Consider the following 27690-nt stretch of genomic DNA (forward strand, 5'->3'; position numbering starts at 1 on the left):
TTGAGTGCTTTATACATATTAACTCACCTAATTCTAACTACCATCTAAGAAAGGTTCATTCATTCATTCAACAAACGTTAACTGACTGCTCTCCACGTTCTGGGCAGTGGTTCTGTGTGCATACAACACTCCGTGAAGAAAGAGGTCAACAGTCTCTACCTTCAGGGATAAAGGAAAATAAAGCACAGACAATTGTGCCCAAGGTCACAAAGCTAAGTAGCTGGGATTCATATCCAGGAAGGTTCTAGAATTCTTGCTCTTAAGAACTACATTTTTCTGCTGAAGCTTTTTGCCAACCTAGAAGGAGGAAGCCTCAAAGAAGGCCCTAGAATCACAGAATTCCAACACTAAGAGGGAGATGCTATGCATCATCTTGTCCAAATATGCTCAGGTGTGCCACTCCTCCCTGCTTCCAAACCCTCGGAAGGTATCTCAAAAATACAGCATTCTTCCCGCCTGAGCCTCGGTGTAGAGCTCTTTCTTCTCAGTACAGGGCTCCAAGCACCCACTGTTGGCCACCTAGACCACATCCTCATTATATAATTGTCAAATTTCTTGAGAGACTAAGAATCTTTTCCAAGGCCACAAGGCAAATGACTGACTACAAGAAGTTCAGAATACAAGTCCAGTGACCCTTATCCCCCATCCTACACTCATCCCTGTTACACTGTGATTACTCGCCTACATCCTACGTTGAGTATGCCGATTTCCCAATGAAACACATATAAGATCATGTCTATTCTACACATAGCAAGAGCAATTAAAAAAGCAAAACAAGCAGTTTTCTACCTCTAATGCATCGGCATAACATTCAATGCCACGGATTCTCACTCAAGATAAAAAAGGAAAACAAAAATGGAACCAACAAGTCTTTAGGCTACGGAGTTTGTAATATACAATCTCAATGTACAGGGATTTTTGTTTTTTTAATCTCCCATTTGGGAAGTTGAAAACACCCACGTACCTCACTCCCCACCCCCATCCTTCCATCCACGTTTTTATGTGCAGGACTTTTCGGGGAGAGTTTCAGTGAAAGAAACTCTGGTACAAACAACTCATAAAACTACACGTTTAATTACTGTTCAATAAAAAGGGGACGGGGGAAGCCAGCTTTGAGTTCTGGTAACAGCAAAGTCAAGGGACTTCGAAATTTCAGAGGTTGCCCTCTGAGAAACAACGGAGTGGATTCGGAGTCCAGTGACTCAGGTAACTGGGGAGCTGGCAGGGCCTTGTGGGTTGAATGCTCCATGAGAGGGGTCCAAAGGCACTGGTTCTATTTCCACTAACCTACTGACAGAGTCTCTGGGCCTGAGTCAGCCCTATCAGGTTTCTCAGCAACAACTCACCCAGAGTTTAATTACTGGATGATCGCAAAAGTAACTGCATGGTCTAAAATTGAGCATCTTAAAACTGAGTGAGCCTATATGGCATTGTTCCAAATAAACGTTTGAAGAGCTAGAAACCCTTTAGTTTACAACATGTGTAAAATTCATACGTGTGACCAAGGGATTGTAACTCCATGTCATAAAAAACATACAGACGTGTGATCAAAAGACAGATCCTCTGAAGGTAATGGGCAGAACTCTGATTACTAGAAAACCCTGTAGAAAATACAGGAAGGACAAGGGATTGAGGTTAACTATTAGGTAGAAAAAACCCATCTAGCAATTACCACGAGAAGAGGAATAAACAGAGGAGCTACAGCCCCAAATGTGACAAAGCCGGGCTGGGGGTCAGGGGCCTCTTCTTCCTCTTGGCTGGGGGATCTAAGGTGGCTCTTCCCACCTGGGAACAGGGCAAGTGGCCTCGTTGGAAAAATGCACCCCTTGACTACCTTCATTGCATTTCATGAGCATTCAGAAAAAACGTAAAAAAGAAAGACGAAGTTCTCTGCAACAATTAAGTTTCATTCCCATGACAAATGCTTATCGAGCAACTACTATGTAGTCCCTGGTGCTTTAATTTAGCGCAAAGGAGTGCGGTTACGTGACATCAGCAAAATTAAGTTTTCTAAGCGCGGAAACAAGCCTTGCTTTAACTCTGCACTCACCCCAAATGTAATCAAACCCCTAAAATTAAAGAACGCCTCGAGTGAGTTACAAGATTCTTTCTTAACAATATTTTCTAGAAGTTATCTACCCACACGCAGAAACGGAAGGTCAGGTTACATTAGTTGACCTCTTCTGTAATTAATACAGTTGACACTGCTTCCCATTAAGATTTTGCCTGGCAAGCAATCCAGGTGAGTGTGGAAGAGTTTCTAAGTTCTGTAAGAAAAGAGTGAAATAACACTTGTGCCATAATAATCCCTTTAAAGCCCAAACACTTCCAGATGATAAAAGGGTCAAAGACTATGAATGCCATTCGAAGAGAAAAACCTACTGATTCTTTGCAAATTCGAAATACACTGATAGCACGGAAGGGCTGCCCTCGGAGGTGGCACCTGTTGTGGGGGTGGGGGGTGGGAGGAGGCCGTACCTGCTGCCTGTTGTTGGGCGTGTGTGGGAGCATGGTGCACACATGGAACATAAGCTCGTAGTCTTTGTACGTCGTGTACAGGGAATGCGTTCCTGTAGAATCAGCTGAAAACAAAGATTAATTGCAAGAACAAGTTAGGCCACTGCAGATTGGCAATTCAACACTTAGAAGGTCATTATTACAAAAGGCAATTCAACCGAAAAGAACAGACCTCCCAACGTTAAAGGACCAGTGTCTTGGGGGTGGCCCCGCTCTCTCACTAGGCCCTGTTTCTCCCACTTCCCAGCCCACGCCTGAGGCCTGAGTTTTGCCGTCTGCTCTCACCCAGGCGCTTTCTACTGAACGCGTGCGTGGTTTCCCCTCTCTTTTCTTCTACACTCTTGCCTTCGCAGTGCTAACTTAGATGACCCACATGGGCGAGATGCTGCTGCCACAAGAAGTACAGGTGAGCACAGGAGGAGGTGTGGCCTGGCGCCGGTCTGGGTGCAATTATTAGACGGGGCTGAGCTAACCAGAAGTTATCCTTGCCCCATCGTGTGTGCGTGCACGTGCGTGTGCGTGTGTCTACGGTTAATTGTCAGCTATTCTTGGGCACTTGACCCTCCAGAACCCAGAAAAATGCAACAGGATTGACTTCATATGGAAATGGGAATGAAAGACGTTAAGGATTTCTTCCCTGAATGATGGAAGTAATTTTCTTCTCTTTCTGACAGGCAATGCGATGATGCAGTCATATGATTAAGACCAGGGAGGATGAATGTGATCTCTTACTGCATATTATGCACTGATACATGTTAAAAAAACTATGACATCTGAATCCCTGTTAATCATACAGCTATTCATCTTTTGAAAAGCAGAATGATTCTGTGCAAATTCGAAACCCATCTGTATTATCAACAGACTACCTCACTGAGAGTTTCAGACACCCAAGCCAACAGTGACTATAAAACGTTTAAATAATAATTTTAGGACGGAGGTTTGAACCACTTTGCATATGGATAAAGACAAAAAGATAAATAGAAATTAAGATGTAAACAGAACTCAAGACTGCCCTTCTCAATCCTTGATCTATATACAGGTTTATCGTCTACCTTTTAAACAACAATAAACAATACTGTTCGATATTATTGAAAACAAAGTTTATTCCATTGTGTTTGTTGGGGAAACTCTAAGTAGTGATCTTGGGCTAACCTTTTCTTAATCTGAAAATTAAAATTTTTACTTTAAGAACATTAAAACACTTAACCTTCATGGGCATTTATTATCTTCTTTCTAAATCATGCAACATATTCTTATTTCCAACATTTATATCCAACTCAGAAATAGTCCTGAAAATCCTCTAGAAAAAAGTGTTGCGTGCAGTTTTGTGCTGAGAGGTATTCACAGAAGGAAATTTCACGCCTAAGGGGAGTATGTAGAATGTTAATCTATGGATACTGATAAATTAACTTGCAGACGGTCAGAGAGGATATTCATCTAATAAGCTCTATATTATCCAGCCCCCATTTTCTCTTTTAGCTGTTCATTAAATGCATATTTGTTATTTTTCTTAGGACTTCTTAGAGAGTAATCTTCCATTTCAACTGTCTTGTCTCAGGATCTTAAGGATGAAACGTGGCTTTGGAAGTGAGCAGGCCGGTCATGATGGAATGACGACTGTTCCTCCCACGAAGAAGTAACACTGAAGGTCAGAGGATGAACTAACCCTGCAGGTTCAATGACTCCCCTCACAACACTGTTACTACGATGCTTAAAATTCAGTATGAGAAATGCTGACAGATATTTCACAGTCTGGTCAATGGGCTTCAGATTCAGGAAATCATAATGAAAAAAGAAAAATGCACTTTTAGGGGGAAGGGGGAGAAACACTCTCAAAAACGTGGTCATAATTTGTCTATCTCAAGTAGTGCTAAAGGACGAATTTCTAAAATTAAGTATTCAATATTTTCGAAGTTTTTCTTTTAAACATCAGAAGGGTAATGCAAAAGGTCAGCTCAAGCTTGTTCAAGGGTTTGCTGCAAATATTTCTGTTCAAAAGGAGATACAGGGGGGCTTTCCTGGTGGCGCAGTGGTTAAGAATCCGCCTGCCAATGCAGGGGACAAGGGGTTCGAGCCCTGGTCCGAGAAGTTCCCACATGCCGTGGAGCAACTAAGCCCGTGCGCCACAACTACTGAGCCTGCGCTCTAGAGCCCGTGAGCCGCAACTACTGAGCCCGCATGCCACAACTACTGAAGCTCGCGCACCTAGAGCCTGTGCTCTGCAACAAGAGAAGCCACCGCAGCGAGAAGCCCGCACACTGTACCAAAGAGTAGCCCCTGCTCACCGCAACTAGAGAAAGCCCGCACGCAGCAACGAAGACCCAACGCAGCCAAAAATAAATAAATAAATTTATTTTTAAAAAAAGAGAGAGAGAGATAAGGGCCATCACGGCAGTCTCCGGTTTTATCATTCTCTGCAGCCAACCAAAGAAAGGCCGGCCACGGCCTGGGGGTCTATATTCTATTGGATAGCAGAGCACCTTAGCGGCTCACAGCGCCTCTGTTCCTACCCCATTTCATTCTGTACTTAAGAGAGGAACAACCCATTTTAAAGCTGGAAGGGACATCTCAGATACTCTAGCCTGAAACTCTGACTTTTCTTTGTGAAGAAAATGAGGCCCAGATTTGCCCAAGGTCCTGTGCGCAGGCGGAATGAAAACTGCAACACAACTCTCCTGTATTTAAGAAGGAAGATATTTTTTTTTTGCCCACTTCATGAAAGACATACTTTTTATTTGACCACTCCATGAAACATAATTCTTAGGGACCTCCTCTCTAAAGGCATGCCATGATTTCTTTGCATCTCATAGAAGGTCCTGCTCATAAAAATAGAAGACTCGCTGATTATTAGAATCAACATATCAAAATCTTGTTCTGAAGTTATCATTTCCTTGTACCAAAGTACTTAGCACTACCTCTGTAATGTATTAAAGACATCTCTTAAGCCATGAAAACTCCAAGCTGATGTCAATTCTATACATAGGAAAATATCTGCATTACCTCTGTTGTAGTTTTCTAGAATGTACAGCTCAGAAGCTCTTAAAATGCTTCCCCAATCCACCCCACAGCAGAGGGACGGCAGGCATGCATAGCAATGAGTCCACGTTGGCAGTGGTTCTCCTGGAAGGACGTCCCTAAGGCTGGCACGCCAGCACCTCTAGGGGGTATGTGACTGTGGGTAAGGGGAGTTTGCACAGGAAACAGAGGAGAAAATCAGAAAAGGTCTCACTGATCCTTCTTAAAAGATGTGGATACTTGCGATGGCTTGCAATGGCTGTCACAAATTACTTTCTAACCTTAGTATTTCTGAGGCATGAGCTATACACATTCAGCCTAATAGTCAAACTCCAACCTTGGCGTGTGTGGAGGACACACAGGGCCCGCATGTGAGCCAACACCGTGTCCAGGTCTTGCGATCTATCCTCTAAGTGTAACTTTCAAAAACAGATCAAAACCCCAGAACTGATGACAGGCCACGCGCACCAAGAGTGGCACCACCGGCGATCTAGGCAAGTATCTCTGATGGTCGCAAGGTGAGCGGGCCAGGGGCCGCAGGGGCTCAGGTGGCTTCCATGCCAACCCTGGCTCGGCCACACGTTGACCCTCCCCCAGGGAAGAGTTCCCACCGGCCCCTCCTCTAGGGCTAGATGCCCCCCCAGACCTCCAAGTTCAGAATCTATCTGCTCATCCTTCATTAAAAGAGCAAGCGCTCAATTGTTTGACGATAAGCAGAATTTCCCCAGATTCACAAAATTACCCTGCCTGGTATTTTTACCAGGTGTGCTGAGAGCAACTAAATGACAACACAAATACGAAGGTGAAACGCTTCGAATTTATGAGGGCCATAAGGAACACGGTTACCTAAATGGAGAGACAAGACAAATTCACACATCATAGGAGGGGACCTGACTAAGGTTCTTGGAAAGCAGGATGCGTCAGCTTTTTCATCACTGCTTCAGCTCCCCAGGTAACATCGTGAAAACGGAAACAAGCAGAGATAAGGCCGTGAGCACGGCCTGAGTGGACGTGGTGATGTTTAGACTTTCAGAAATGAATGCGGGGCTCATCCTTGCTGCAGTGGGACAGGGTGTAACGGACAGGTGAGGTGAAAAGAAAGAAGAACATATTAAAAGATTATTCACCAAACACCGGGGGATCTCTGCTCTTGTTACGTGGGAACAAGAATTGACCCTTTGAGCTTATGAGAGACACAGAGCTCTTGAGAAATGTGCCCCCTCTGCTCATGTGAGGAAATCTCCACTCCATCCCAGATAAGCCAGCTCGGCTGCTGCAGGGGGTCAAGAAGGGGAGGGCTCGGGATCGCTAGCTTAGATGTCTGGGGTGCGCCTACTTTTGGAGCATTAAATCTGTGTACACACAAGCAAGTCTGAAGCTTACTTTTATTGTCCAGCTGAGCCCGGTATTTACTAAATCCTTTCAGCCGCACCCTCTGGCCCAGCAGGTCGAGGAATTCTTCAAAAGCTGGTCCGGCCGTCTCGTTGTTGTACATCTCCTCCTCGGTGCTCTGGCCAGCTCTGCAATACAGGATCCCGATCTTGTGCTGAAAGCTCAGCTGAAATGGGGCAGAAAGGGAATTACTCGGCAAAGAGTATCAGACAAGGACGCCTGAAACTAAGCAACGTTGTAAATCAACTCTATTCCAATATAAAATAAAAATCAGATTAAAAAATAAAATGGGGGCTTCCCTGGTGGCGCAGTGGTTGAGAGTCCGCCTGCCGATGCAGGGGACGCGGGTTCGTGCCCCGGTCCGGGAAGTTCCCACGTGCCGCAGAGCGGCTGGGCCCGTGAGCCATGGCCGCTGAGGCTGCGCGTCCGGAGCCGGTGCTCCGCAACGGGAGAGGCCACAACAGTGAGAGGCCCGCGCATCAACAAAAATATAAAAATAAAAATTAAATTAAAAAAATATAAAAATAAAATGAAAACAGAAAGTATCAGACGCGCTAACTTCCCGTAAAATTTAAATGACAAGGAGCTGAGAATTCTGTTCTCAGGAAAGCATGTCAGGAACAATTCCCATAAGCTAAGAAGCAGAAGAATAAGCAGCTGTCACTGTACACAATACTCCAAGTACATAACAAACCCAGACACCCGAACATAACAGCTGGAGAAACGTCAGACACCCTAAGAAATATGATGAATGGCCTTGCCCATGTGGGAGCTGCCAGGGTTCCAAAATGGAGAGCCAGGTTCAAGCGTTTATTTAAAAATACAACTGTGGAAATATTTAATCTCATACCCTCTATATAGTCATAAGCATTATCTTCCAAGTTAGAAAGAGAAAAAGGCCGCACACTTTAAAAAGTTTTCCCTCTCTGGTTCCTCATGCTTTTCTGTTGTCGTTATTTGAACATTCATGGAAATATGAAAGACTGTAATTAAAAAAAGCAAATCAAATTCAGGTCTGGTAAGGAAATTGCGATATACGTATAGTGATAGAATAATGTTTTGTTTCCACAAAAGTAACTCTGACTCAACAATTACAGTCCTTTCTACATTTTTGACTGGCTTGAAAACATCTGCTAGATATACAATAGGCCATAAAGAATTTTAATAGGAATTGAAGATTTCCTGCTGTAGCTCTATCTCCCTGTCTATCCCGTATTGTGCTGGAAGCTACCGCACTGCTTTCTCCCAAGGCCAGGGAGAAACTGGATCCACCTTTACAGCTTTCGTATTTTCCCTAAAGAGGAACTACTTGTCACTCAGGAAATCAGGGCACTTCATCTTACTAGCAGCAATCTGAGCCTCCAAAGGCTGGCGGATTATCAGCCCTCTCTGATTCCCTAAAGGCATCCATCCGTAACACTGTTCACTTTTATTATCAGCTGTAAAACAGAGCCTTTAATCAAAACTCATAGCTGACTAGATCAGCAAAATAAGGTAAAATGGTACTCATTTCCCTTGAGTGGCAAAGTGATCACAGCAGTCTCATTCGGGTGACCAGTGACAACGTACAATCCAAGCAAGGTAGGGATCCGTCTGTTTGGGGCATCTCGGCAGAGATGCTAGGGGAAGCTCAGAGCTGGGCGGGCAGCCGACCGCCAGTACATTCTACACGCGCTCCACCTCCTGAGTGCTACGGGGGAGGCGGGAGGAACCAAACGAGACATCAATCACCTGTTCCTAATTAGACCGGATAAGCTACCTACAGGGATGGCTCCCACAGTGAGGGGTTTGGGGGGCGGGTGGAGAGCGCACAGGCCCCAATCACACAGTGAAGACAAGGATCCAGGCCCTTGAATGTGGGGCTATGAGATGCTGGCCGTAAGCTGTTAGTGTTATGAGCTGTGCTGTACTAGTCCTTTAGCGGCGTCAAGACAGAAAAAACATTTCTATTTGCCCAGGGATTGAGGAATACATGTTTCTGATCAACTCAACTATCCAAATAAATGAGACACCACATTTACTGCAAACAGACCATCATCCTCCAAAAGCAGGAAGTATAATACAAACGTGTCATATTATTTCACTAATTGTTTCAGAACACTAATTGTTCTGAGGGACCCAGAAGACGCTCCAGGATCTCAGAGTACTTTAGGAAACACTTGGGATTGGCAATTGTCACCACAGATGTGGATCGCCTTGGTGACTGCCAGAACTGGATAAATCCTCTAACGGGACCTCTACGAGACTGCTGTACCTCCTCGACACCATGACGCTTGCACCTCCCCGACACCATGACGCTTGCACCTCCCGCCTGCTGTTAGAAGCGGATTTCCGCTCTCCCCAGTCGTCCGGCCCTGGCCTCATGGAGAGTCCCCCAGAGATCCTGTGGAGTGATTAGCAGGCACCGGTACCCAGGGCCCCACGGGCCCCCGCCCACACATCCTCCACACCCAGCAGGGGCGGCCGTACCACCACCTGCATCCTGGGAGCTCACCGTCCCAAGGCTGCCACCCTGTCTGTCCCCCTGCCTGCCGCCCCCCCTAGAGCCCTGCCACCTCTCCTGGTGCCACCTCTCCTGGTGCCACCTCACGTCGCACCCCTGCCACACCTGCAGCTTGTCCCAGGCAGCCCCGCCATCCCCAGCAGGAAACCCTTCCTCTTCCTCTTTGCGGAGCAGGCCTGGAGCAAAGCTGTCTGGGGCCCCAGGGGTGGGGCCGCGGCGGCCCCATGCGGGTGGAGCAGAGCCTCCCTGGACCAGCACAGTTTCTCTCTGATTCCTGACTCTTGCGGACCTGATACTTCCTGTGGACTCAGGCAAAGGCCAAATACCTGGAGAGCTGAAGCCCCCGGAGCTTCCCTGCTGAGCGCGGTGCCATCCGCTCACACCCCTCTCCTTCTAGCCATCGCAGACCAGCCTGTGTCTACATCCCAACTGGGAACAGGACTTGCTTTCTACCCAAACAGCCCTGGGCCCATGGGAATCAGGGGATGAGGCTAAATTAGACTTCAAAGCCCCCAGGTGTCTTGCCCCAGCTCCTAGAGCTCTGGTCCAGTGACTGAGAATAAACCACTGTGGCCTGTTTACTACAAGGCCTGTGATTCCACTAAACCAGTAAGAGGATGAGACACGGTGTGAAGGAAGAGACCTCTCTCACTCCGATCTCTTATAAACCTCACGAAATCAATGGAAATGCAACACCAAGGCTGACCCCCTCCTGCCCGTGGTTCACCAGAAAGCTGGCACACCTCTTCAGCCTGATCGCGGTTCCAAGGGGAGGACAGACTCCAGGTCCCCATGAACTAAAACCCCCAGTTCTCTCGGAACAAGGCTTTGTTTCTAAGCCCTCTACACCTCAGGCTGAGTCTAACCACGCCCCCGTCCCACTGACCTTCCTTTAACTGTTCTGATGTGAATCACAGCCAGTCCCACTGTCCTGGGGTGAACGAGGCCGGCACTTGGGCGTCACCACGGTCAAAAACTAAAAACACCCACTTGCCCAAACTCTATACTGCTCCCGTGCCCAGAGTTGGACACACAGACCCTGCACGGACAGGCAGACGATCCCTTGCCTCCTGGGACTGGATAAAAACTGAGTGCTCTGTTCCAAAGGCCAGAAGCCCCATCATTATTGACAAGAAAATTTAAATTTAAAGGAAGGTGACAAAAAACAGAGCCTCAGAGTGGCCTCGAAAATAAATGCAGGAAAGTCCTTCCACTGCATCCTCCCAACTCAACCATCTGCTCTAAGCGTGTAGTACCATGGATTTAGACCCGCTTGACTTCGTGTCACGTAAACCTGGTACGTGAGTGAACGTACATCTGGGTGAGGCGGCAAGAGCAGAAGGGGTGATTGGCTTGTGAACAAATTAATCCAAAGATGCCCTAATATTCTAAGTTAGTGAGCTGTCATAACGTATCTGAATTAATTTTTTAAGAAGTCAACCTAGTGGGGAAAAATAAATTAGGAGTTTGGGATTAACAGATACACACTACTATATATAAAATAAACACAAGGAACTATATTCAATATACTGTAATAACCTAAATGGAAAAGAATCTGAAAAGGAATACATATCTATGTATAACTGAATCACTTTACTGTACACCTGAAACTGACACATTGTAGATCGACCACACTTCAATTAAAAAAAAAAAAAAGTCAACGTATATAATCTTAGGAATTCACCTGTTATACAAACTAGGATAGTCTTTTAAAAAAGGAAAAAATGGTATCTTAGAGGTTGGGAAGTGAATTTATGTAGATAAAGTAGCAAAACTTTCAAAGTCCTGATTGATAATTACTTCCCTTATGATTCTCCATGGCATGGAGTCTTCCTGTTCAAAACATCTTACCAAATGTAAAGAACGGAATGAATGACCCGATACCCACCATATCTCCCACTGATACAACATGTCTTGCGCAGAGCAGATAAACAGTGACTGTCAAACCAGGAATGGATCCCAAACTCCAAGAAAGCAGAAAACGACAATATGTCCTTTAAAGTATTTTTTCAAGATTAAAACCCCTTAAGACCAGTAACATAAAACTGGCCCATCCCCTCCCTGGGAAGATTTTCTATCAGGAAAGTAGATAAAGACAGCACTACCCAGAAGTGACTCACAACACCCCGACAGGTTAGGGCAACTTTTAAGGATCCTTTGGAAACCAGGATGTTCGAAAAGCTGTCTAATATCTTTCAGAGATGAGCATAAATAGTAAGTAGCTCTTGCTGACGTAATATGGAAATGAGATACCACTAAGAGTCGGGGGCGTTAAAATGTTATATTGTACACCATTATGAAAGTATACCGGAGTCAAATAAATATAATCTCAAAAGAAAAAACACATGAATACAGCCAGAGCTCTAATTGTACTGGTGTGCTTAAAACAAGCACCCAGTTCTCAAAATTAATTCATTGACGTCAGATTGTAAACAGGTGTCCATTCAAAGTACCCGAAGGCTTAGTTTAAGAGAAATTCCCTGGCAGAGCCGTTTTTATAACCTTCACTGCTTCCCACCGGCGCAGCTCCTGGACCTGTCCTGCCGGACAGACATCCCAAGAAGTGTCTGCTTCATTCTGTGAGGAGACAGTCACCTGTGGCTGCTGTAACGTCTCTCAGGGCTTGGGCGTCAGGATCCAGGCTGGGGAACACAGGGCCACCTGTGGACTCCTCCACAGCAGCCTGAGGGACCATGCACCTCATTCGCCAGGCACCTGCTACCCAGCAGGTGAGGGACATGTAATCAAGGGAGAAGCAACACACACCAGAAACATAAAGGGATGAAGACCACGGGGGTCGGCACCTCTCTTCCAGACTCTTCCATGACACGGAAGTGAATGTGTAACAGAGCAGGACCCTATGGGGCCTTCCCAGGACAGACCCCTCCCCCATATCCTCTGCTGTAGCTCCTCACTGAAGTACCCAGATAACAGACCAGATAACAGTATCTGACGCCTATTTCCTGAGTTGTTTTTCGGATGCTAAAACCACCCCCAAATGGAAGAAATTACTTGATGATGATGAGCACGTAGCTCCCAGACCTTCTGGTGCCTAAGGACTGACCACCATCAGCCAATCAGAGCACTGTGCGCGAGCTGATCACAGACCCTGGGGCTCCTCCCCCTCACCTGGCCTTTAAAATTGCTCTGCTGATCAAAAGGACAATGAGGTATCACCTCACACCGGTCAGAACGGCCGTCATCAAAAAATCTACAAACAGTAAATGCTGGAGAGGGTGTGGAGAAAAGGGAACCCCCTTGCACTGTCGGTGGGAATGTGAATTGATACAGCCACTATGTTGAAGAGTATGGAGGTTCCTTAAAAAGCTAAAAATAGAACTACCACACGACCCAGCAATCCCACTCCTGGGCATATAGCCTGAGAAAACCATAATTCAAAAAGAGTCATGTACCACAGTGTTCACTGCAGCCCTATTTACAATAGCCAGGACATGGAAGCAACCTAAGTGTCCATCGACAGACGAATGGATAAAGAAGATGTGGCACATATATACAATGGAATATTACTCAGCCATAGAAAGAAACAAAACTGAGTTATTTGTAGTGAGGTGGATGGACCTAGAATCTGTCATACAGAGTGAAGTAAGTCAGAAAGAGAAAAACAAATACCGTATGCTAACACATATATATGGAATCTAGAAAAAAATGGTTCTGAAGAACCTAGGGGCAGGACAGGAATAAAGACGCAGACGTAGAGAATGGACTTGAGGACACAGCGAGGGAGAAGGGTAAGCTGGGACAGAGTGAGAGAGTGGTGTGGACATATATACACTACCAAATGTAAAATAGATAGCTAGTGGGAAGCAGCCGCATAGCACAGGAGATCAGCTCAGTACTCTGCGACCATCTAGAGGGGTGGGAGAGGGAGGGTGGGAGGGAGATGCAAGAGGGAGGGGATATGGGGATATATGTATACGTACAGCTGATTCACTTTGTTATACAGCAGAAACTAACACACCATTGTAAAGCAATTATATTGCAATAAAGATGTTAAAAAAAAAAAAAAAAGAAGAAAAAATGCTCTGCTGAAACCCTTTGGGGAGTTTGAGGTTTTTGAGCACAAGCCACCCATTCTCCCTGTACTGGTGATTTTACAATAAACGCTGCACTTTCCTTCACCCACACCCGGTGTCAGGAGATTGACTTTACTGCACCTACCTGCAGGTGAGTGGACTCAGGTTTGGTTCGCTGACAAATGCTGTCCTTCCCACCAAGCCCTCCTGAACTCTGAGTCCCTGGACCAGCAGCGACACACCCGCTCTGTCCCTCCATGACAACAGGATTTCCTCAACTGCCTCATGACATGACCATTCTAAAAGCACTTTACCAGTGGTGACCATGATGAACTCTTCTGTGGGATTTTAGAAGCCAATTGTTCAAGGTTCAAGTTTTGGTTTGGTTTAGCTGTTGTTTTTAATACATCAGCCTTCATTCTTGAGAAAGACAGACTGCAGGATTATCCACTCTGAATGTCACAGTGCCTGCTTCCTCTGGCTGAGAATGCAGTGTTAATTTGCTAGTGCAATTACAACTTCATCTCTTAGGATTCCAGCCATCTGAGTAGCAAATACTCCACCAATATACCACAGGGAGTGTGTTACTGGGTCCACCAAGAAATCCCGCATACTCCCTCCAAAACATGAGAAAGAATTGTCCTTGGAAAATTCTGGAAAGACATCACAATTGTCTTTTTCTTTCTGCAAAGCATGTATTTAAAAACAAATCCACACATTTAAAATAAAACTCATACCCTTGGGCACCGACCACTCAGTTCCGCCTCCAAATTATCTTGCATCTGAAGTTAAAAGGCTTCTTTCCGTCTTCTGGGCCACCACCTAAATCCTGTCCATCATTAATTCTCTCCCGGATGCTATCAATGATCACATAATTGAGCTCCAGGCCATCATCAGGCTCTACCTTCACCAGCCTGTCCAGTACCCTTTCTACCAGAATAATCGTCCTAAATTACGGCTACGAGCATGTCACATCCTACCGGCAAACCTTCAATGTTCCCTACCACCTCCTGGATCCAGTGCTAACTCTTTAGTCCAGCATTCACTCCAGCCTCAACATATTTTGTGACTGCCGTTGTTTTAACTCCTAACCTCCCTGCGTGTGCCCTTCTCTTGTAAAGAAACTGGCCATAGTTTCTAAAAGAGCCAACTGCTCGTATCTCCCCGTTGGAACTCTACTCGTCTGAAGGCCCAGTTACAACACCACCTCCTTCAGATGTTACTTTCTCTTTTCCCAGAGCACACACTGCATTTCTATGTCTCCATGACCCATGACTACACTAACGGCCGTGGTGTTCTTCGTCTTAATGGCCCCAAGGGTAGGGACCAAGTCTTAGCTTCAAGCCTCCTGATACGTGCTGTTCACTGGCATCTGTTAGCATGACACTTCGCCCATAGCAGCCAAGAATACATGTGAGTTCAGGGCAAGGCCCAACGTGAGTTCTTTACGCCCTGGGAAAATACACCAGCGGTCTCTAATAATCATGCACCAGTTCTGCTCCTGCTGGCTGGGACACACCAAAACCCTGGTGAAGACAATGCAAGTCACAACTCAGCAGGAGGTGCACTGCACTTATTATTAAAGGCATCCTGTTACTTAACTAGTATAGAGGCATATTTGAGAAAAACTGGAGGAAAATGCTTTAAGGCATTAAAAATACACGATCTCCAAAGGCAGATGGATGGGAAAACTCCAAAACATTCAGAAACATGGACACAAAGTCCCGCACACTTACAGTCTCCCACGTGATACACACCCCTTGCTCATCAAGTTTGAGCAGCTGCTCCGAGACCTTGGGTGAGCTCGAGGCCTGCCTCAGGCACTGGATGCTCAGCTCTGGAATGACGTATTCCAGGACTTCTTTGAGAGGGAGTCCCCGTGCAGTCCCATGCCTGGCGGTAGAGGGTATGGCATCTTCCAAAATCGCTCCTCTCAGGGTTGTCAGCTGCAGGGGCAAATACAACATTCCGGTTAACACTTATTCCTGGTTACCTCTTTAAAGCATAACTTTTTAGTTGCCTTAAAAAAAGAGGAAGAGAGAATGGACTTGAGGATATGGGGAGGGGGAAGGGTAAGCTGTGACAAAGTGAGAGAGTGGCGTGGACACATATACACTACCAAACGTAAAACAGATAGCTAGTGGGAAGCAGCCGCATAGCACAGGGAGATCAGCTCCGTGCTTCGTGACCACCTAGAGGGGTGGGATGGGGGGGGGGGGTGGGAGGGAAGGAGACGCAAGAGGGAAGAGATATGGGGACATATGTATATGTATAACTGATTCACTTTGTTATACAGCAGAAACCGACACACCATTGTAAAGCAATTATACTCCAATAAAGATGTTAAAAAAAAAAAAAGAGGAAGAAAGCTAAGGCTCTTTTTGGAGTGGGGCAAAAGAGGCTAAAAGTTCTCGATCTGAAAAAGCAAATTCAACACTCAACAGTCAGTCTTTGAACAACCGAAGGATTCGTGCGTCAGGAAGGAGCTGATATAACCAGACGTGCGTGAAACACGAGGAGGAGTGAGACAAAGCCCTGCCCGGGGACATTAAGTCACTCCCACCACGATCGGAACCGACAGAAGAGGAATGCCGAGGATGAGCCGGGGGTCCTAGGGCCAGGCTAGCCACAACGACCTCCTCCATCCTTCCGTTTTCTTTTTCCCATTTTTCTCTACATCATCTTCTTTTCTTCCACTTTTCCTATTTAACCTTCCATGGCTGGCAATTCCCGAGGCTGAGTGGGGCGATCCCGTGGCCCCCGTGGGCAGGTGACCCAGGGCTGGGAAGACCACCACCGGACTCTGCCTCCTGATCTGTGATATGTCCTCAAACACGTCGTGAAAGCCTGGAGCCACTAGTCTGACTCGTGTCATCTAAGCCCAGGTCAAATACGCGGAGAGAGGAGGCCCAGCACGGCCAGCCGAGAGGTCTGGTTCTAATCCCACCCCTCCGACAAAGCAGCCGTAGTGACGTGGTAACAACGGCGCCTAGCATTTGCACAGAGCTCCGGGGCACCGCCGTGCAACAGGACTTTCTGCGGTGATACCGCCCTCCATCTGCACTGGCTGATACGGGAGCCACCAGCCCCGAGTGGCTGCTGAGCGCCTGACCCGTGACACGTGTGACCGTGGAACCACATTTTTTATTTTATTCAATTACCTTAAATTTAAATAGTCACACGTGGTTAGTGGCTACCGAACGGGAGGCTGCAGGTCTGTAACTTACAATATGTCACCTCCAGAGAGGGCTTCCTTTCCTCTTTACGGCACAGAGCCCAGTTCACGGGAGCACCGATGCACAGGCAGTGGGCACCAAAGTGCCAGGCTTGGGCAGGGCTGGCGAGGGGCTCTCTGTACTCTGATGCAGAAGGGATCACATTCTGGACTGTGTGGACGACACATTCCCATCTAATTACAATGGTCAAGAGGATAAAACCCGAAGTGCAGGCCAGATCTAGTTCTTCATATAAATCAACATCCCCGCCTACAGGGCTCCACGCATCGGCCATATGGTGTATAACAGTCGCACTTTTCACTCAAAGCAAGACCAGCGGGGAAGTAGCCTGGGTGCTGGCGGGACAAAGTGCAGGGCCACAGAGCTGCTGCACCTACAGACACGCTAAGCCAACACCCACCCCACGGGCGGCCTCCTGGTTTTCTGCATTCGACGCTGAAGTCGTCCTTCAATTCTGACATGAATCATAGAGTTCAAGTTTGTCCTCTGCTTCAGGCCCGAAAACCTTGCATCTTGATCATTTTATCCTTTCTGTCATGTAAGGTGGCAGTCAAATCACTGCCACATCCATCAAAGGTCTTCACATTTTCTACTTTGAACAAAACAGTCTAAGCCCTTTTGGTCATCGGAACTGCTGGGATCACAGCACTGACAGTGAAAGCAACACCTTAACCAAGCGGTGACCCCAAGGCCCAGCCCAGGACACACCCCATGAGCGCCCAGTACCTCGCTCGTCCTGAAAGCCACCCGGTAGTTGAACTGGGACCCTTCTTTCTCCTTGGGGTCTTCCACCTTCTCCCTCCGGATGCTGACTGCCACAGGGCCGAGGTTCTCATCGATTCCAAAGTAGTTCTGGTGCTCTGCAATGGAAGAGAGCAGTGGCATGAGGAGAAGGGAACAAAGAACAGGGTGGGTATCTTTCAGCGTGTGTATCCAATCCTTGAAGACGTACCAGTGGCTCTGGTGCAGGATTCCCCCAGATGTGATCCATTTATTTGCCTCCAGATCAGATGCACTTTTTTTTTTTTTTTTTTGGCGGTACACGGGCCTCTCACTGCTGTGGCCTCTCCCGTTGCGGAGCACAGGCTCCGGACGCACAGGCCCAGTGGCCGTGGCTCACGGGCCCAGCCGCTCTGCGGCATGTGGGATCTTCCCAGACCGGGGCACGAGCCCACGTCCCCTGCATCGGCAGGCGGACTCCCAACCACTGCGCCTCCGGGGAAGCCCCAGATGCACTTTTAACCTGTCATTTTCTACTACTTCATCCTCCCATCCTGCTTCTCACTAGTTCATAAGCCGCGCAGGAGCCCCAAAGTTGAGTTTGGCATCACTGGAAAGAGTTTTGCCATCTTAGAAACTGTTAAAAAAGGAACCTGGCAACTTGAAGAACCGAGCCTGAACAGTTTCCCTCCGGCTGGGAAGGCCACCTCCTCTGACTGATTAAAGGCAGCGGAGGTGAGCTAATCAGCCACTCAGACGAGCCCGATTCATCTCGGAGCACAGGGCGGTGGCAAAGACCGCCCTGTCACGATGATGTCATGAAAGCACCTAAGAGTCTAAAGCAAAATGGATCAGCCGACAAAAAATAGATAAAAGGTCATTAAGTTGCTGGGTCCAAATTATATCTCCTAAAATACTACAACTTAGTTTACTATGTTATCAGCTCATCATTTCTTTCACATAAAGTCAGGGTCCCATAGAGATCTAAATGCACACAATCTCACCAGAGGAATGCACCCTGGGGCCCTCCTGTCCACCTAGCACAGGGACCCCCGAGGACATTCTTCCTAAGAGACGGTCATTAGGCTTTTATTTATACACTCAACAAGTGTGCACCAGGCACTATCTCAGGAGCAGGGTAATAATCCAGAAAAACTCCCCGCTCACGAAGCACGCGTTCTAGTCTGAGCGCTGCCAGTGACAGCAAGCTCACTGCTTTGTGAGAATCCCTTTGGACACGTGAGTGAGCGCTGCTAAAAAAGAAGTAAACATGCTTCACTGCAACCAGACTTTGTAAGTGTTGTCTTCTGTAAGGACCCAAACTTAACACTCAGGTGTGGTCCGACGCATACAAAACAGAGGGTGCAATCAGCCAAACGTTTATTCGTGCTGCTCCTGGATTTTAGCAACCCTTCACACCAGTAATCCGTGCAGAGCAAGTGGTCCATGCAAAGCCCCTGGTGTTATTCATTTATTTCCTATTGAACTGCTGTCTGGGCCGTTCTCCAAGATGTACGCTTAAAACATTGATTTTTTTCACCCCACAGGCAAAACCGCTTCTATCCCTTTTCAGTGTCACCTTAGTGGTTCTGGCCAATCTTTCTGACTTAACGGTCTTCAGTTAAAAAGAAACATACTATATCAAACGTTTGTAAGCTTGAAAAAAAAGCCATAGGTGTTCCAAAGGCTTTGGGTTATGCTAACATTTTCTGCCATAGTAATTTCTGAAGGAATAGAGAATGTTATTCAGAATGTGGAAAACAGGTGAAGTTCAACAAAGAAAAATGGCACTTGTGTCACTCAAGGGAAATATTACCTCAAGCCGCTTTATGAATACTGGCTACATCTTAAAAGGCAGATCATTTACGTTTTACTTCTTGCAACCAAACGAGATAAATACTGACATAATTTCCCTTTTAGGCCAGGCAGGGCTAGAAGAGCAAGTCGACTCTTTTAGGGACTAAAAGGTGAATTACTGACTTAGTTCTAGACTCATATGATAGGAAACGAGCCTTTGTTTTTCGTGGATAACTCTAGTAACAGTCTGGTTAACTATTACAAACCTGTAGGGCTCCAGTGAAATTAAGCATACATTGAAAAAAAAGAGTTATTTACCCCGAGGAGTTATTTATCATCAGCTTGATACATTAAGACCCCACTTCAAGAAGTTACCGGATGAAGTAAGAGAGTGTCATGGACATATATACACTACCAAATGTAAAACAGATAGCTAGTGGGAAGCAGCCGCATAGCACAGGAAGATCAGCTGGTGCTTTGTGACCACCTAGAGGGGTGGGATAGGGAGGGTGGGAGGGAGGGAGACGCAAGAGGGAGGGGATGGGGGATATATGTATACGTATAGCTGATTCACTTTGTTATAAAGCAGAAACTAATGCACCATTGTAAAGCAATTATACTCCAATAAAGATGTTAAAAAGAAAAAAAAAAGTGACTGGCAAAAATGCTCAAATCGGTTCCTTGTTAGGCATCTGATGAAATCCGTGACAAATCAAAAGAGCTTCAAATTATTTTAGGGAGAAATAGTGAACAAACAAAACCCTTTTTCAGGATAAAACTGAGAGCCCAGATTAAGTGCATCCAATTATTAATTCAAATACGTGACAACTAAAAATCCTAAAGTGTGTGTGTGCTGCTCTCACACTTAGTAGGTGCTCTAGGGACAGATGACAGAGCAGTGACGGCAGGGGCAGGGGCTGTCTACAGGGGTGCACGGGGGAGTTTTCTGGGGTGATGGAGCTATCCCACATCTTGATTGTGGTGATGGTTACGTAACACACTCATTTGTCAAAACTCTGAGAACTGTACACCTTTTAAAAGGGGTGAATTTCACTGTATGTGAAGTATATTTTTTTTAAACTGGGGAGGAAACAGAAGGTCAGTGAGAGGAAGAACTGGTAGTCCTCGGAAGTGGACGGTAGTCCTCTGGCACGGATACAAGTCATGACCATTTCACTCACCCCAGCAGTTTCACCCCACTGCCTCCAGGGAGGAGAATTACTATTCCTCAAGTAATCACCCTCTCTCTTCCCATTTTCTCAACCATCAGAGGTCCTCAACCACCGCTCACTTTCTTCCACACTACCGCTCTGCTCAGGACTCCACGGCGTCTGCCGGCAAAGCCAGCACCCACCTTCCAGCCTCTGCCTTAGCAGTCTGCCATGTGTGCACCACTGGCCACCCACGTTGGGCTGGGACCCTCTACTTCCTAGACCGCTGGAACGACCCCATTCAGAATGAGGCATCTCCCAGCTCTTTGCTTCTGGGTTTCTTGTGTCGCCCCTCCCCGGCATCTTCTCAGCCAGGCTGTCCTCTCTGATTCTGCCTCTGTCTTCATGCTTACATGTTTGAAAGCCTATCCTTCTGTCTCCCCTTCCGTCCATCAAACCATCTTCTCCTTTAAAGTCCTCAGCGCTATCATCCAATCTCTGTCTAGGCTCTTCTCTCCTAAGTCTCCTCACTCACACGCCTTTGCCCCCTCTGCCTGTCACCTCTCCCACTTTTCTTCGCTTGACGTTCCTATTCATCGTTCCAGACGCAATGCAAACATCATGCCCAGCGGGAATATTCACCGCCTCTCCAGACGAGGCTAAGTCCTTCAAAAAAATTTTTTAAAGTATAGCTGATTTACAGTATATTAGTTTCAGGTATACAGCATAGTGATTCAGTATTTTTACAGATTTCACTCCATTAAAAGTTATTACAAGATAATGGCTATAATTTCTGTACAATATATCCTTGTTGCTTATCTATTTCATACAAAATAATTTGTATCTCTTTTTTTTTTTTTTTTTTTTTTTTTTTTTTTTTTTTATGCGTTACGCGGGCCTCTCACTGTTGTGGCCTCTCCCGTTGCGGAGGACAGGCTCCGGACGCGCAGGCCCAGCGGCCATGGCTCGCGGGCCCAGCCGCTCCGCGGCACGTGGGATCTTCCCAGACCGGGGCACGAACCCGCGTCCCCTGCATCGGCAGGCGGACTCTCAACCACTGCGCCACCAGGGAAGCCCTAATTTGTATCTCTTAATCCCCTACTCTGACCCTCCCTGCTTTCCTCTCCCCACTGGTTACCAGTAGTTTGTTTTCTATGGCAGTGAGTCTGCTTTTTTTCTTTTATTTTTTAGATTCCACATATATCATACAGTATTTGTCTTTCTCCATCTGACCTATTTCATTAAAGCATAACATTCTCTAGGTACAAACACATTGCTGCAAATGGCAGAATTTCATTCATTTTTATGGCTGAGTAATATTCCATTATATATATATGTACCAATTCTTTATCCATTCATCTGTTGATGGACACTCGGGCTGTTTCCATGTCTTGGCTACTGTAAATAGTGCTGTTATGAACATTGGGGTGTGGGTATCTTTTCTAATTAGTGTTTTTGTTTTTTTCTGGATATACAGCCAGGAGTGGAATTGCTGGATGATATGGTGGTTCTATTTTTTGTTTTTTTAGGATCCTCCATACTGTTCTCCATAATAGCTGCACCAATTTACATTCCCACCAACAGTGTAGGAGGGCTCCTTTTTGCCCACATCCTCGCCAACGTGTGTTATTTGTGGACTTTTAGGTGATGGCCATCCTGACTGGTGTGAGGTGATCTATCGTTGTTTTGATTTCTATTTCTCTAATAATTAGTGATGTTGAGCATTTTTTTCATGTGATGGTTAGCCATCTGTATATCTTCTTTGGAAAAATGTCTATTCAGGTCTTCTGCCCATTTTTTAATTGGGTTGTTTGGTTTGTGATATTGAGTTGGATAAGCTGTTTATATGTTTTCATTATTAACCCCTCATCAGTCATATCATTTGCAGATATTTTATCCCATTCGGTAGAATGTCTTTTTGTTTTGTCACTGGTTTCCTTTGCTGTGCAAAAGCTTTTAAGTTTAATTAGGTTCCACTTGATTATATTTGCTTTTATTTCTTTTGCCTCAGGAGACAGATCCAAAAAAAATATTTCTATGACTTACATCGAAGAGTGTTCTGCCTATGTTCTCTTCAATGAATTTTATGGTCTACAGGATTTAGGTCTTTAATCCATTTTGACATTATTTTTGCATATAGTGTGAGGAAGTGTTCTGATCTCACTCTTTTACATGTAGCTGTCCAGTTTTCCAAGCACCACTTATTGAAGAGACTGTCTTTTCTCCACTGTATATTGTCTCCTTTGTCATAAATTAATTGACCATAAATGTGCGGGTTTACTTCTCAGCTCTTTATTCTGTTCCATTGATCTGTATGTCTGTTTTCATGTCAGTACCATGCTGTTTTGATTAGTGTAGCTTTGTAGCACAGTCTGAAGTCTGAGAGGGTGATACCTCCAGGTTTGTTCTTTATTCTCAAGATTGTTTTGATAATTTTGGTGTTTTGTGGATCCACAGGAATTTTAAGATTATTTGTTCTAGTTCTATGAAAAACATCATGGGTATTCTGATAAGGACTGCATTTGATCTGTAGATTGCTTTGGGTAGTATGACCATTTTAACAATATTCTTCCAATCCAAGAGCACCGGATATCTTTCCATTTCTTTGTATCATCTTCAATTTCCTTCTTCAGTGTTTTATAATTTTCAGAGTATAGGTCTTTCACCTCCTGTTTATTCCTAAATGTTTTATTCTTTTAGATGCAATTTTAAACGGGATTGTTATTTTTTAGTCTCTCTTTATGGTAGTTCATTATCAGTCTATGAAAAAGCAACTGATTTCTGTATATTAATCTTGTATCCTGAAACTTTGCTGATTTCATTTATTAATTCTAAGATGTTTTGGTGGGTGTGGGTTGGCCACAACTGGGGAGAAGACTCAGCTACAGGACACAGAGGAGACCCAGTCCCGGGGCAGAGCCTGGGTGGGGTGGCGGCGGCCACTGTGGGCGTTTAGTCAAAAGCAGTATCTCGGGGGCTTTCCTGGTGGCGCAGTGGTTGAAAGTCCGCCTGCCAATGCAGGGGACGTGGGTTCGTGCTCCGGTCCGGGAAGATCCCACATGCTGCGGAGCAGCTGGGCCCGTGAGCCATGGCCGCTGAGCCTGCGCGTCCGGAGCCCGTGCTCCGCAACGAGAGAGGCCACATCAGTGAGAGGCCTGCGTACCGAAAAAAAAAAAAAAAAAAAAAAAAAAGCAGTATCTCAGAAGCATCCCAGATCTCTGAAGATGGCTGCTCCACCACAGCTCACCCTACCAGCCCTTCTTCAAAGGTACCTGCTCTGTGGTCGTGGGCTGGCTAGCTTCTGATGGCCTGTCCCTGCCGCACACCGCCCTCCAACGCTGGCTGGAGGTGGCGCCCTCTAATCTGCAGAACCATCCCGTTCCTCTATCAGCTTTGGCATTTCTTTGGCTTCTTCCTAGTTTTCTGCTCCTTTGTGGTTTTATGCCCTTTTTGTATTCCTTCATTATCATTTTCTTGTGGTGTTTGAAACGGGGAGAGAGAACATGTGTGTTGAAATTGTCACGTATAACTAGCAGTCCTAAACTCATTTACTCCTAAATATCTATAATTCGAATGAGCCTGATAATGGGTTTCTGAATCTGAGCTTTCCTACTTACCACCTCCTTAACCTTGGGTTAGTTACATAATCTTTCTTAACCTCAGCATCCCCACCTCATCCACCCCTAAAATATATATGATACATTTATCATCATTAACCTGAGAGAGACATAGTTGAAGGCAGGCATATTAATGACAACAACAAAAAAAAACCTCAATGAAAGACAAAAAGGGAGTGAACATCAAATAAACAGCATTATGGGGCATTTTCATTTGAAGCCCAACAGTCTGATAGTTCAAGAGTCATACATACTAAAGGAGATTCATACTTTTCATCTCAAAAGCTGATCTGTAATCAGAGGTTACATCACATTCAGGGTAGTCTTTTAAAGAAAGCAGTGGCATATATAATATTTTACTGAATAATTTCTACCAGTAACGAATTTCTATTTAAATGAGGGGAACCCAAAATATGTATATTACCCTATCCACCAAAGATGGCAGGCAAATTGGTGAGAAAAACAATTTCTTCCTTAGTGTCTACCTCTCCAAGCCATGACCCACACTTGTTTTTGATCTTCCTGTCTCTCACACAGACATACACTTTCTGAACGCAAGTAGAGAAGACATTTCTGCTACGTACAAACCATCACACCTTTGGACTTGCCAGTTCTAAGGCCCCGTAGCTATTTTCTAAGGGATCTCTCCGTGCTTTCAGTCTCACCAAGAAAGCCAGCAGGTTACCTGCACGTGTTTCTAAAGAAACCACAATCTTAGGCTGCGCGCTGTAACATTCTGTCTAGCTTTCATACGGGGCGTTCCGCACACGGTGGAGGTTAGAGCAGGGAAGGTGCTCCCTATGGCCTCCAGGAGGGAGCCTAGGGGACCCTCTCAAATGACACCTGGTCCCCTTCAGGACAGCTCAGCCTGTTCGTCTGCATCACAAGAGCCTTCCCCTCTGTGGACACAGGACAGTGAGCCCCTCACCCACTTGAGCCCATCATTATCCCAAGCCCTTGATTTCCATAAAGTTGCTTCAAGGGGGAATCAAATAAAATCCTTCCTTGGCAGAACGGAAGCTCTGAAAAGACTGAAAAAGCTGAATGAAAATCTACATATTGTGCAAATACGACAGGGCCAGATTAAAAAAAAAAAAAATTGGTTAACGAGATTTCAGCGTAGGAAATGAGATTCAGTTTATCTCTGTGGTGCACTTTGGCTGCACAGTAAAGAAAAGAAAAAATTCTAACTCAGGAGTTTTAGAAAAGAAAAGGGGTACGTTGAACCTTAGCCCAAAGGCTGTTTCCAGGTACTGTCGTATCTTGGAAGGGAGAGGTATTGGGTCCGGCGTTCTTGCAATGAACAGGTGAGGATCTCAACTCTACACGCCTCCCGAGGCCAGTATGTAAAAGAGAAGCCCCGTGGCTCTGCCTCACGTGATTTCTCAGAGGTGTCAGCGCCATATGGGCCACGGCACCACCAACAAGTCCACAAGAGCCACTAGCAGCTGTGGACTATGCCCCACCGCCCTTCACAGCAGAAGCTTTCCTTTAATGTTTCTTTGTTCTTTCAATAGTCAGTTGATCATTTAATTGTCAGCTCACTGCCTGTCTGGGTTAAACCCAAGGCTGCAGGTGGCTGCTGTCTAAGCTCCTACCTATAATGTATCTTCTGTCACTTTCTCCTCCAAACAACTGTTAAATCACCTCCCCCATTCCAGGAGTTATAAAGACGTGAACAGGGAATGGTGAATACATAAATGGACGAATGAAAAAAAACAACAGGACATGCTTTTGCAGATAATAACATTAAGAGTCATTAGAGAACCTCCAGGAATCTCAAGCTCCCTGCTAATGTTTCATGGATTAAATTACCTAATTTGATGGGGAAAATGATGCATTTTTGCTATGTGAATTCTCCTCTGACCAAAATTTAACCAAAGCATTAGCTAAGCTTGGAAAATCTGAGGTATTACAGTGAAAATAACAATATTAAACATACCTTATGTAAACTAACTCATTCATCTCCCTACCTATGAGCAGGTATCCCCATTTTACAGATGGTAATACTGACGCTGAAAAGTGAATGATGTGCTCAAGGTCACAAGCCCCTGTGACAGAGTCAGGATGCAAACCTTGGCAGTCTGGCTTTAGAGCTCTCTCATGTAAAGCAACTCAAGGGTGATGAGGTTACCGTGAAGACTTAAATTATAAAAATCAGTTCACGCACAGTAAAATGAACACAACTTAAAGATGAGACAACAAATCTGTCCTGAACGTAAGGACGGTATCTTGGAAGATGCAATTTTAAGAAAACCTTGAATAAAAAGCGCAAGTCTGGGGACTTCCCTGTTGGCGCCGTGGTTAAGAATCCACCTGCCGATGCAGGAGACATGGGTTCGAGCCCTGGTCCGGGAAGATCCCACATGCCGCGGATCAACTAAGCCCGTGCGCCACAACTACTGAGCCTGCGCTCTAGAGCCCACAAGCCACAACTACTGAGCCCACGTGCCACAACCACTGAAGCCCGTGCACCTAGAGCCCGTGCTCCACGACAAGAGAAGCCACCGCAATGAGAAGCCCGCGCACGAGGAGTGGCCCCTGCTCACCGCAACTAGAGAAAGCCCGCACACAGCAACGAAGACCCAACATAGCCAAAAACAAAAACAAATAAATGAATGAATAAATTTATTTTTAAAAAAAACTGCAAGTCTGGAGAAGTAAGGCAGCTATCAAAGACTTCCTTTGATAATGCATAATTTTTAGCGTCATTTGCTACAAGAATGGGAAGGAGAAAGAAAACATCACGAGAGCAAAGAAAGGGTTCACTGCGTAAAAGCTGAGAGGCCCAGATCATTATTGAGCCGAGTAGTTGTCCAGCTTTCCTTTTATTTCCTAAGTGAGACAAAGAGCGAAATAAATTTTGGATCTGAACAAATGCAAGGTAGGTGGGTTTTAGTAAGTTCTAGGTGCTCTGAGACCTTACCTTCCAGAGACCTTGACTTCCAGCTACACTGGACCAGTGTTACCAAATGCCAAGTTCGTGTGCTCAATGCACAGTGAGGCCAAACAGACCCAAACGTCGGCGTTTGGAGCAGTTAGAAAGGTTTATTGCAGGACCACGCGAGAAGACGAGTGGCTTGTGCCCCAAAAGCCCCGGAACTCCTTGAAGGGCTTCAGAGCAAAGCACTTTTAAAGGCAAGGTGAGGGAGGAGTGTGGTTGGTTGTCGCAAACTTCTTGGGGTCAGAATCCTGTGTTCTTACAGCTGCCCACATAGGTCAGGTCACCATGTTCCCATAACCTCCAACAAGACAAATGTTATTCTCTGTTCTGCAACTTTTTATCTCTATATGAATGCGAAGGTGCTGTACCTTTAAAGGTCAGAGCCTTGAGAATGGGCTCTCCTGTATATTTCAGGCTGCAGGCAACATTCTTAACTTGTAGCCAAAGCAATAAAATACAAAGGCTAAAGTCAAAGAAACATCTAATAGGGAGGCAGATTTGTTCTTCCTTATTACACCAGTAGCAAAATGCAAGGAACTTTTCACAGTTAACTGCCGCATGGGTCAAACTATACAGGAATATTAGAGTATTAATAACTCTTCCTAGAGAAATATGAGAGCATCAGTTCCTCCTCAGTAACTGACTGAGAACACATCTGAGGACAAAGGATGAATAGGATGAACTAGCATACAGTCCTAAAATGCTGCAGGGGATGGGAACTGTGACCTCCCAGCACAGCATACATGTTTCCCAGCCCCCACTAC

At 45.7% G+C, this 27690-nt stretch overlaps 1 protein-coding gene across 5 annotated transcripts in view; it reads right to left on the reverse strand.

Moving 5' to 3' along the window:
- SIPA1L2 (signal induced proliferation associated 1 like 2) overlaps window positions 1-27690 on the reverse strand; it is a 109572-nt gene that overhangs the window by 71785 nt on the left and 10097 nt on the right. For all 5 annotated transcript variants that reach the window (XM_032609202.1, XM_032609205.1, XM_032609201.1 and 2 more), the window contains exons 2-5: window positions 17424-17557; window positions 15219-15407; window positions 6916-7090; window positions 2479-2582 (exon numbers count right to left, since the gene is read on the reverse strand). In XM_032609202.1, coding sequence (XP_032465093.1) covers window positions 2479-2582; window positions 6916-7090; window positions 15219-15407; window positions 17424-17557 — 602 coding nt within the window. The remainder of the gene's footprint in view (window positions 1-2478; window positions 2583-6915; window positions 7091-15218; window positions 15408-17423; window positions 17558-27690) is intronic.

The sequence above is a fragment of the Phocoena sinus genome, chromosome 16, assembly GCF_008692025.1.
Source record: "Phocoena sinus isolate mPhoSin1 chromosome 16, mPhoSin1.pri, whole genome shotgun sequence".
NCBI lineage: Eukaryota > Metazoa > Chordata > Mammalia > Artiodactyla > Phocoenidae > Phocoena > Phocoena sinus.